Genomic DNA, 12086 nt, shown 5'->3' with positions numbered 1-12086 from the left:
ACCTTTTCCTCTCCTGAGTAATGGTATCTTCCTTCCCACCCCAACTAATTCCATATAGTATTTTTTCTTGTTGTCTCATCTTTTTCTCTCTTCTCTAATGATATTTTGCTCCTCACCCCACTCATATTCCAAGTGTCAATTGTCTCACCTTTTCCTCCTTTGAATAATGCTATCTTCCTTCTCCTCCCCCGCACTTATTTCCTATGGTTCCTTCCCTTTGTCTGACCTTCCCCCGCCCCCATGATATAGTCCTTCTCCACTCATTCACTTACCCTGTTTTCTTCTTTATGACTCTCCTTTCTTCCCCTCCCTAATGGTATCTTCCTCCTCCTCTCCACACATTTCATATGATTTTTGCTGGTTGTCTCACCATTTCATCTCTTCTCTAATGGTATCTTCCTTCTCCCACTGCTAATTCTCCATGTCCCGTACTGGTTGTCTCACCTTTTCCTCCCCTTGATAATGGTATCTTCCTCTTCACCCCACTCATTCCCCATGGTTTCTTCCAGTTGTCTCACCTTTTTTTACCTCCCTTTTTACATTTTGCTGCTTCCCTCATTCATTTTCCATGGTTCCTTCCTGTTGTCTCCTCTTTTACTGCACTCCCTAATGGCATCTTCCTCTTGCCCTTTCTCCTTCCACTTATTCCATGTTTCCTTCTGATTGTCTCCCCTATCTATCCATCCAACCCTCCATCTGTTTGTCTATTCGTCTATTCATCCATCCATCTGTTGATCAATCTATCTCTTTCTTTCCATTAATTTTTTATCTATAATTTAACCATCTGCCCCTCAACCTACCAATATATCTGTAATCTATCATTTAACCAATCTATCACATATCTATCCATCAGTCAAATAATCAATCAATATGCTGTTATTAATTCAGTAGTCTAGCAATCAATCATCAATCTGTCCATCCTTCCATCTTTCTATCTCTAATCAATGTTTGTCAACGTATCAACGTTCTATCTTTCCATCTATCTGTTCATCCACTTGTTGATGAATTCATAATCCATCTATGAAATGACCTGTCATTCTATAATATATCTATAGGGCAATTGATCTACCCTCAATCAATATCTAATCTATGAACCAATCTATAATCTATTTATCTGTCTGTTCATACAACTTGTATTTATCTACCCTTCATTTATCTATCCATCCATTTATCCATTCCACTATATGTACCTGTCTTTCCATCTATTCATCAATCTATCTGTAATCTACCAATCTGCCTTTATATCCATTTATCAATCTATAATCTGTCAATTTATTGATCTCTATCCATCTATGTATAACTATCATGCAATTGATCAATCAGTCTATAATCCATTAATCCATCCATTTGTCCATCTGTCTTTCTGGCTCAATTGTCTATGTATGCATCTATATGTAATCTATTGATCTGTCTACTCTTCTGTGAATCTATAATTTATCAATCTAGCATCCTAACATATCTATTAGTCAATTAGTATATAATCTGTCATTTAATATCTTAATATTCTATCAATCATAAACCTATCTATCCATCCATCTGTTCATCTTTCTCTCTATTCATCCATCCAGCTAACTATCCATTTCTCAATTTATCTATAATCTCTCTTTTAATCCATCTATTAATTTATAATCGGTCTCTTAATGGACCTATCATTCTGCCATATATCAGTCTTTCCATGCATTTATCAATCAATAGATAATCTATCAATTTATCAATCTCTCCCCTATCAATATGTAATCTATCATTCAATCTATCATTCATCAAACCATAATGTATCAATCATCTATCCATCCAATCATCTGTCTCTATCAAACTATCTCCAATATACCAATCTATCTTTCAATTTATAATCTATAAATCAACCTATAATTCTATCATATATCTGTCTATTTTTTGTTCATCTCTCAGTCTCTGTATGATCTAACAATCTTATCTGTCTCAGCAATCTAACAATTTTAGTAATCTATAATCAATCCATTCAGCCATTAACTTATCAATATATCATATCAATCAGTATATAATCTATCATTTTATAGATCTATCAATAAATTCATCCATCTGTCCAGCAGTCCTAGTCTGTCTATTCATCTATCAATCCATCTATTAAGCAACCTCTAGTCTCTCAATCTAAAACCTTTCAATCAGTGTATTAATCCATTTGTCACTCTCTCTGACTTTCTGTCAATCCATCATCTACCCATCTACCTACTCATCAAACCATAACCTATTTATATCCATCAATCAATCCATAATCTATCAATCAACATATCAATCATATAGATATATTTACCCATCTTTCAATCTTTATCGATCAACCCATCGATATATCGATCCATCTAATAATCAATATATAATCTATCAATCAATCATCAGTATATGAATCATCTGTTTGTTTCTATCTTTATATCTATTCATATATCCATCCATATAGCTATCCATCTTTCTATGCTTCAATCTATTCCTCAAGATACATACTTATATCAGTTATCAGTATATCCATTCATCTATTAGCCTATCTATCATCTGTCTATCCATGTATACATCAACCTATCTATTCATCTGTCTATCCTTCTGTGAATCAAGACAAAGGAGAAAAGAGAGATAAAAGAGACTAGTCAGGAAAAGGAAGAGAAAGATAAGAGGAGAGAGTAGAGGCCAGAGATAAAGGAGAAAGGAGATAGAGAAAAGGAAAGCCAGGAGAAAATAGAGATGAAGAAAATGAGTAGAGAAAGAGAGAGGAGAAAGAGATTGAGAAGAGATAAGCCAGGAAATGAGAAAGAGAAATGGATAAATTCGAGAGTAGAGGCTGGGAGAGGAGAAAGATGATAGGAAAAAAGCCAGGAGAAGGGAGACAGAGAGATAGAGGAGTGATTTCATGCAGAGAGAGGTGAGAAAAGAGGGAGATAACAAAGCCAGGAGAAGGAAAGATAGAGAGAAGAGAGGCAGATATAGAGGAGAAAGGCTAGAGACTAGAAAGTATATAGATCTAAAACCATCAGCAAACATCATCTGCAAAGGGGATTAATTAGAAGCCTTCCCAATAAGATCAGGAGTGAAACAAGGATGCCCATTATCACCTCTATTATTTAACATTGTACTAGAAACACTAGCAGTAGCAATTAGAGAAGAAAAAGAAATTGAAGGTATTAGAATTGGCAACGAGGAGTCCAAGCTATCACTCTTTGTGGATGATATGATGGTCAACTTAAAGAATCCTAGAGAATCAAACAAAAAGCTAGTCGAAACAATCAACAATTTTAGAAGGGGGAGACAGAGATAAAGAGAAGACTGGAGGGGGGAGAGAGGAGAAAAGAGATAAAATACAAGTCAAAAGAAGGGAGAGAGGGAGAGAGAGAGAAGGAAGGAGGGAAAGGGGGAGAGAGAGGCAAAAGTAAAGTGAAATACTTACGCTAAAGCTTACCTAATTAGTGCATGGAGCTGAAGAAGCTTATTAGTCCTTTCTATGAACCCAGTGACTACTCAATTTGGTTGGAGTCAGGATGTAGGCCACAGGCAGGCCTAACCTGTCATTGTTGGTATAATTCAATCTGACTGCTTCACAGGTTTATTATAAAACAGTAGTTGATTTATTGTAATAATTAAACTCACAGGATGGGATAGTGGACCAGGGTTGAGGGGTCCCTACATCTTATAATTGCATTCATGGAAATTTTCTATCTTTGAACTACATTCCCCAGAATTCCTTTTGCATTTCCCAGCATCCTTTTCCCTTCATTTACCTGTGTCCTTTTGTTATTCTTTATGAGTTTCTGGAACTTGGTCCTCTTTTTCTCTTCTTTTGCGACCATGGCTTAGTTAGCTCCCTTTTACTCTAGCTTTAGTCATTATAAATAAATTTTATGAATATAATACTTGGAGTATTGGATATTGATTTTTAAAATCTAAATAATCTAAATTCTCCACCCAAAAATCCCAACTAAAAGTCCTTGCAGACTGTCCTCATAGATGTAGAGGCTACACTCTCAGCTCTCTTCTCTACCTAATGAAATCTAACTAATCGTGATTTAGCTGGTCCACTAAACAAGTAGGGACTAGTGAAGCTCTGTTGGAGGACTTGGCCCTGTTCCAATAAAACCTAAATAATTACCTGGTTTGGAGAACTTGACTTTATTTATCTAAAATGATTATTCTGAAGAAAAATGTACAAGATCTCAAAGCAGAAGTAACTGGCTCCCAACAGGTATAGATACACACATTGACAGATGAACCTCTTGAGAGATGTTTCTTTGAAGGAGGAGGCTGGAGGAGATGTCCTTAATGGGCATGGCATGCTCTGGATCTTGCCAGGCCCATTCTAGATCTTTGGGAACCTCAGGCCAATCAATGCCTTATGCTGAGTTCTAGGGTCAAGGACCCAGATAGCTGCCCAGGAATGATTGAAAAAGCTAGGTAGTTGGACTGCCATCTTCTCCTTCACCCACAGCTCAGCACAATAATTTGTGTTCATGAAAAGATGAACAAAGACAAATTCATGAGAGTGAAGAAGACCTCGAAGCCTCACTCTCATTAATTGTAGACCCTTTATAGACCTCTGTCTGATTTTCATCTCCTTACATTCTGGTCTCCTCATTCTTTGTCAATTTTCTTTCTTCATTAGGGTAGATGTCCTGCTGTTTGGAAAAAGAAACCACCCCTCCTATAAGCAGGGAGCTCAGAGCTATTCTGGACCTTGCCACTTTCCTGGTATTCTGCCAGGAATGGTTATAATGGGACAAGGGCATTAATTCTTGGAATCCGTGTTATGTGCTGAGAGAATGTATAAGAACAAAGCAAGTTGTCTGTCCAAAAAATGCCATTCCATGACTGACCCAGGAGGTTAGAGAGTCCCAGTGCTTCCAATCTTGCCTTCTCATTTTACCCAAATGAAGACTTTCAGAAAAGAGATATTACTGTTAGGAGATAAAATAAACCAAGAGAACTACATTAATCTCAAAGAATTTAATGTAATACAAAAACATGGCTTAAGTCATTACAATCAGTGCTACAAGAGTTCTGAAATATACTTTAGTAGTCAACAACAACAACAACAACAACAACAACTTTAGGAGAAAGTAGAACTCCAGGTGGATCTTTGGCAAGTATTCAAGAAATATATAAGGGCCTTCAGGTCCCCTACATGTTGGAACTCTACATTCATGTCAGACTGATCAACTTCTCCCTCAACTGAATATTCCATTTCCTCCTTCCATGCATTTGTACCATGCCTGTTCTGCCTTCCATCTCATTCTACATCTCAGAATTTAGCTTCCTTAATGTCTTGCATCATAGATCCTCTCTGATGATTGTACTCTCTCCTAGTTAGAGCCCTTTTCTTATACTGATCTTATTTGTGCACATGTTCCCTCCCCCTCTCTAGTAGAACAGAAATTCTCTAGGGCAGTCCCTGTTTGGAGTTTTCAGCTTCATATTCTATCCCATTGCTTGACACAGAGCAGGTTCTTAGTATGGGCTTAATAATGAAACTTGCATGCCTTACAGTTGCCAGGAATTGAGGGACTCATCCATAGTTGCAAGGCTGCTAAATGTTAGAGGCAGACCTTGATCCTAAGTCTCGCTGACTCCAAAGCCATCCCTCTATTGAAAAGGAATACAAACCAGACAGGGAAGCCAGACACAAAAAAGAGCAGGTAAGTATGGAAAAAAAATGACCCTGCTGCTCATGGAGCTAACATTTTATCTAGAAAAATAACATAAATAACATCCATTTAAGTGTAGATGCAAAAAAGGCCAAGTAGATACAAATGGTGAAAACCATTTGAAATGGAGATGACTTCAGCCTGTAAAAATGGTACTGCTGCTGACTGAAGGAGCTGAAGACACTGGGATGGAGCACATGGCCATAACATTATTATCAGTTATTGGAGCATGTTAGAGGTAGAGATGAGAAGTGATAGCAAAAGGCCATGCCAAAGGGAACTGAAGGGAAACGAATGGGGATTTGGTGGAGAGAAATGTGTCTTTCAACTATCCCCTCAACGTCATTTTATTGAGTCATTGTGAAAATGAATTTACTAGATACCAATCTAGAATTGCACTCACTTGCTGAACAAAACAAATCAAGAGACAAAAATCTCTGCCCTTACAGAAGTTGTAATAATTTATGGAGTCTGACCCTGCAATTTTTTTTCCTCTGGAATCCAGCAAAACAATTCTGAAGTTCAGAAGTTTCTCTGTCATTTACTATACTCAGTTAAGCTCTGTGAATTTTTTCATGCTGAATGAGACTGGAGTTTTGATGGAAGGCTTTCTCACAATCACTACATTCATTGGGTTTCTCACCAGTCATGAATTCTCCAATGTTTGGTGAGATTGTGAGCACCCTTTTAAGACTTTCATACTTAGTACATGAATAAGACTTGTTTCAAGCATGAACACTGATGGTCATTGAGGCTTGAATGCCACCTAAAGGCTTTCCCACAGTTTTCACATACATAGGGTTTTGCTCCACTATGGATCCTCTGATGTCCAATAAGGCTTGACCTCACTCGAAAAGCTCTCTCACAATCTTTGCATTTATAGGGCTTCTCTCCACTATGGATTCTCTGATGGTTACTAAGGTCTGAGCTCTGTATGAAGGCTTTCCCACATACTTTGCATTCATGGGGCTTCTCTCCACTATGGATTCTCTGATGCTTACTGAAGCCTGAGCTTCTCCTGAAGGTTTTCCCACATTCTTTGCATTCATAGGGCTTCTCTCCACTATGGATTCTCTGATGCTTAATAAGGTCTGAGCTCTGAATGAAGGCTTTCCCACATTCATTGCATTCATGGGGCTTCTCTCCACTGTGGATTCTCTGATGCCTACTAAGGCCTGACCTAAATGTGAAGCCTTTTCCACATTGTTTGCATTCATAGGGCTTCTCTCCACTATGGATTCTCTGATGCTTACTAAGGCCTGACCTAAATGTGAAGGCTTTCCCACATTCGTTGCATTCGTAGGGCTTCTCTCCAGTATGGATTCTCAGATGCTTACTGAAGCCTGAACTTCCCCTGAAGGTTTTTCCACATTCTTTGCATTCATAGGGCTTCTCTCCACTATGGATTCTCTGATGCTGACTAAGGCCTGACCTAAATGTGAAGGCTTTTCCACATTCTTTGCATTCATAGGGCTTCTCTCCACTGTGGATTCTCTGATGCTTACTAAGGCCTGACCTAAATGTGAAGGCTTTTCCACATTCTTTGCATTCATAGGGCTTCTCTCCACTATGGATTCTCTGATGCTTATTAAGGTCTGAGTTCTGTATGAAGGCTTTCCCACATTCTTTGCATTCATGGGGCTTCTCTCCACTATGGATTCTCAGATGCTTACTGAAGCCTGATCTTCCCCTGAAAGTTTTCCCACATTCTTTGCATTCATAAGGTTTCTCTCCACTATGGATTCTCTGATGGTTACTAAGGTCTGAGCTCTGTATGAAAGCTTTCCCACATTGTTTGCATTCATAGGGCTTCTCTCCACTATGGATTCTTTGATGCTTACTAAGGTCTGAGCTCTGTATGAAGGCTTTACCACATTCTTTGCATTCATAGGGCTTCTCTCCACTATGGATTCTCTGATGCTTACTAATGCTTGAGCTCCATTTGAAGACTTTCCCACATTGTTTGCATTCATGGGGCTTTTCCCCACTTTGGATTCTCTGATGCTTACTTAAGCCTGAACTTCCCATGAAGGATTTCCCACATTCTCTGCTTTCACAGGGTTTTCCTTCACTATGAGTCCTCTGATGATGAATTAGATTTGCTCTCCCTCGAAACATTTTTCCACATTCATTACACTCATAAGGTTTCTCTCCTGTATGAACTCTCCGATGCCTGGTAAGGGATGAACTCGTTCTGAAAGCTTTTCCACATTCGTGACATTCAAAGGGCTTTTCCCCTGTATGAATTCTTTGATGTTTAGCTAGTGTAGAATTCTGATTAAAGGCTTTCCCACATTCTTTGCATTCATAGGGCCTCTCTCCACTATGAATTCTTTGGTGTCTAATGAAGCAGGATTTCCTTCCAAAGGTTTTCCCACACTCATCACATTTATATACCTTGTCCTTCCTTCCTGTACAATCAATGCCTGAATGCCAACTGCTAGCTTCCCCACCTATAGAGGGTTTCTCTTCATTATTAGGTAGCTGATATCTTAAAGGCACTGTGTTTTGTCTGTGACTGTGCTTATGAGAATCACTTTGCTGTGCTCTTTCTCCTGAAAGATTTCCTGAGTGTGGAACAATCTTTAAGTTCAGATCCAGTATTCCTTTGCACTCCTGGCCTTTCTCCTCTGCAGTGGCATTGCTAGGAAAAAGAGTCACATGCCAGAAAGATTTCCCTTGGGGAGATTTACTGATTCTGTGACCTGATGTGCTTCCTTGCTGCAGTTCTAACCTGCCTTCACAGTCAGAACTTTCTTGAAATTCTGGGTCCTGGACAATAGCCCCCAAGATCCCTGTTGATAACATCCTCTGTGATCCTATATCTTCATTTTCTTTTGGATAATGGTCCTTAGTTTTAGTCTGTGCCCCTTCACCTGAAATGACAAGGAGAAAATAATAGCTATTCCCTAGAATATATCATTTATTCTTTCAACAATATTATCTATACTCAGAGTTTTTAGATTAGGGGGATTAGGGACCGTTTTCTTTGTAAGTTTTTTTCCCCCTCTTCAAGGTACAAGTCTTAAATGGACTCTGCTAAAGCATGGTACCAGGTCAGAATGGCCCTCAAATAGCAAAGCTTTCAAATATGAAAGATTTGAGGGAAAGGATTTCTCTTTAGTGAATAGGTGAGTTTAATTTGGATTCAATTCTTTTTGTTAGCTTAGTCACTCCTTTAGTCATTGGTCTGGAACTGTGATAATACTGGGAGGGAAACTGCCTCCACCAATGAAGCGCACCAATGTATTCATGCCTTAACACTGGGACACAGAGAAATTAAGTGACTTGTCCATGGTGTTAAGAGGCAGGCCTTCATTCTAGGTCTCTTGACTCCAAAGCCAGCCCTCTACCCAGGATGCCATCCCACCCTCAGTATTTATTTTTTGAGTGATGAAATGGAGACACTGTTGCAAAAATTAAAGAATCCATCTCCCTGAGTGTTATAAAAAAAGTTGCACAGTGAGAAGACATAAGCTATGTGATCCTGGGCAAGTTCCTTAGCCATGTTTGCCTCCGTTTGCTCATTTATCAAATGAGCTGGAGAAGGGAATGGCAAGCCACTCTAGTGTCTTTGCCAAGAAAACCCCAAATAGGGTCACACCACTTAAAAAATGACTGAATAGTAACAACAGGAGAAAACATGCTAGATCCAGGGACAAATTCCAATCTAAAGTCCTAATGTTGCACTACCAAGGACCAGTCACTTGCACCACATTACTCACTTGGAAAATGGAGATAATACTTGTAGCACTTCCCTTAGAATTGTTATAGCAAGCATTTTGTCAATATGAAAGTGATAAAGAGTTGAAATTCTTTTCTTATCTTCCTCCATTTGAAGGGGGTCTTTTTGAGGAAAAAGGACTACTTTTTCCTGGGGTAAAAGCTGGGGATATTTTCTTAATGTGGATATTAGGATGAACTTTGTACCTTACAAAATGTTTATTGAGCTTAACAGCCTCTGCTTCATCCTCCCCATTCACTCCATTCATATAACCACCACTCTAGTCCAAGCCTAAACCCTAGACCCAAATCCTTCAACTCTAATCCTAAATTGGTTTCTCTTTTTATCTAGAGATCCCTCTCCAATCCATTCTCCATCGAACTGCCAATATTATATTTCTAAAGCACAGTTGTAATCACCTCACTCTCATTCAAGAAACTCCAGTAGCTCCTTACTACCTAGAGAATAAAATGCAAACTACTCTATCCAGCATTTAAAACCCTTTCCAGACTGGCTCCAAACTTCTCTTTCCAGATATTTTGCCCATTCTTACCCCCTCAGATATTTCATATCAGTCGAACATTAATCATTTACAAAGCACCGACTATGTGACACAAGTATAAGCAAATGGATAGAAAGACTGAAACAATGCCAACTAAATAAGAATTTATATTCCAACCAAACTGGCCTCCAGACTTTTGTTCCTTTCGATAGTTAGATTATAAATTGAGTTTTTAAAAAGAATGTGATAAAAATAGATATTTGAAAAGTTAAATATCTAATAGAGTACAAAATCAGTCACACAAACATGGTTTCAGAAAAAGATGGGAGACTAGCAATATGCTTTGTTTTAAAACAAAAAATCATAAGTTTAATATAATGAGCTTTCATTGTGAAATTTTTGCTATACTAATAAAAAGTATCAAAATGCATATTTTCATATGTGATTTAAATATGTAACTTATTTATTTTTATTTAGTATTTAAATATTAACATACATAATATCATAATTAAATAAGGGTTTATATTTATATTATAGTCAACTATTGATATATGTGAATAAGTTATACGTAAATGATTAATGAAATTTAACTTTTAGGAAAATATGAGAAAGATAAAAGCATTCTTTACCTTATGGTTAGTGAAATTTTTTATTTGAGGTAAAAAATCTTGGGACTAATTTACAAGGATGTCTGAATTTTCACAAAACCATTAGTAAAAAAGGGTATGTTTTGCAATCTGAGAAATGTTACTGCTGCATGGCTGTTCCTGGGAAGTTGGGAGAGTGATCTTGGCTTGGCCTAAGGTAGGAGTCTCTTAACTCAGTTTCCCCATTGTACTATTTCTTTTCTAAACAGGAAATGTTCACAACTGCTTAAACCTGAGCCTTGCTTTGATACCTTGTGCCTACATGCTTGAGAGTCAGATATGATTCATGGTTGGAATCAGATAGAGATAAGGGAGTTTCCTTTTCCTCTATTAAGACATTATTATAACTCTTTCCCTTCTTTTCCTTTCATAGGAAATTCCTATAATCAGAGTAGGTGAGGAGTAGAAGCTAAGTACAAAATTGAATCTATTAATTAATGGCTCCATGCTGTTGGTGTTTGCATTAGGATGTTCATTTATAGTCTACATCCCCAACCATATCCCCTAGACCCATGGATTGATGCAGTTGTTTTTTCTTCTGTTTCTACTCCCACAGTTTTTTCTCTGAATGTGGATAGACTTTTTTGTCGTAGATCACTCCAAGTTGTTTGGATCACTGCATTGCCACTAATGGAGAAATCCATTACATTAGATTGTACCACAGTGTATTTGTCTCTGTGTACAATGCTCTCCTAGTTCTTCTCCTTTCACTCTGCATCAATTCCTGGAGGTTGTTCCAGTTCCCATCAAATATCTCCACTTTATTATTCCTTTGAGCACAATAGTATTCCATCACCAACAGATACCACAATTTGTTCAGCTGTTTCCCAATTGAAGGGCATCCCCTCATTTTCCAATTTTTTGTCATCACAAACAGCGTAGCTATGAATATTCTTATACAAGTCTTTTCCCTTATTATCTCTTTGGAGTACAAACCCAGCAGTGCAATGGCTGGATCAAAGGGTATGCAGTCTTTTAGTGCCATATAGGCATAATTCCAGATATTTCCAGATAAACCATTCCTCCATAATGTTTTCATTAATTCACAACTCCACCAGCAATGAATTAATGTCCCAATTTTGCCACATCCCCTCCAGCATTCATTACTTTTCTTTGCTGTCATGTTAGCCAATCTGCTAGGTGTGAGGTGATACCTCAGAGTTGCTTTGATTTGCATTTCTCTGATTACAAGAGATTTAGAACACTTTTTTAGGTGCTTATTAATAGCTCTGATTTCTTTAACTGAAAATTGCTTATTCATGTCCCTTTCCCATTTATCAATTGGAGAATGGCTTGATTTTTTGTACAAATGGTTTCACTCTTTATAAATTTGAGTAATTAGACCTTTCTCAGAGGTTTTTGTTATGAAGATTTGTTTCCCAATTGTTTGCTTCCCTTCTAATTTTGGTTGCATTGGTTTTGTTTGTACAAAAACTTTTTAATTTGATGTAATCAAAATTATTGATTTTACATTTTGTGATTTTTTTCTAGCTCTTGCTTGCTTTTAAAGTCTTTCCTTTCCCAAAGATATGACATGTATACTATTCTGTGTTCAC

At 37.7% G+C, this 12086-nt stretch overlaps 1 protein-coding gene across 6 annotated transcripts in view; it reads right to left on the bottom strand.

The window, feature by feature from the left end:
• Positions 1–4944: 4944 nt before the first annotated feature.
• LOC103095951 (zinc finger protein 345-like) overlaps positions 4945–12086 on the bottom strand; it is a 58070-nt gene continuing 50928 nt past the window's right edge. For all 6 annotated transcript variants that reach the window (XM_056808748.1, XM_056808750.1, XM_056808751.1 and 3 more), the window contains one exon: positions 4945–8533. In XM_056808748.1, the coding sequence (XP_056664726.1) occupies positions 6360–8533 (2174 nt within the window). In that variant the 3' untranslated portion in view covers positions 4945–6359. The remainder of the gene's footprint in view (positions 8534–12086) is intronic.

This window comes from Monodelphis domestica, chromosome X (assembly GCF_027887165.1).
Source record: "Monodelphis domestica isolate mMonDom1 chromosome X, mMonDom1.pri, whole genome shotgun sequence".
Taxonomy (NCBI): domain Eukaryota; kingdom Metazoa; phylum Chordata; class Mammalia; order Didelphimorphia; family Didelphidae; genus Monodelphis; species Monodelphis domestica.
Note: the sequence above shows the minus strand (reverse complement) of the source record. Positions and strands in the feature narration are given on the sequence as shown.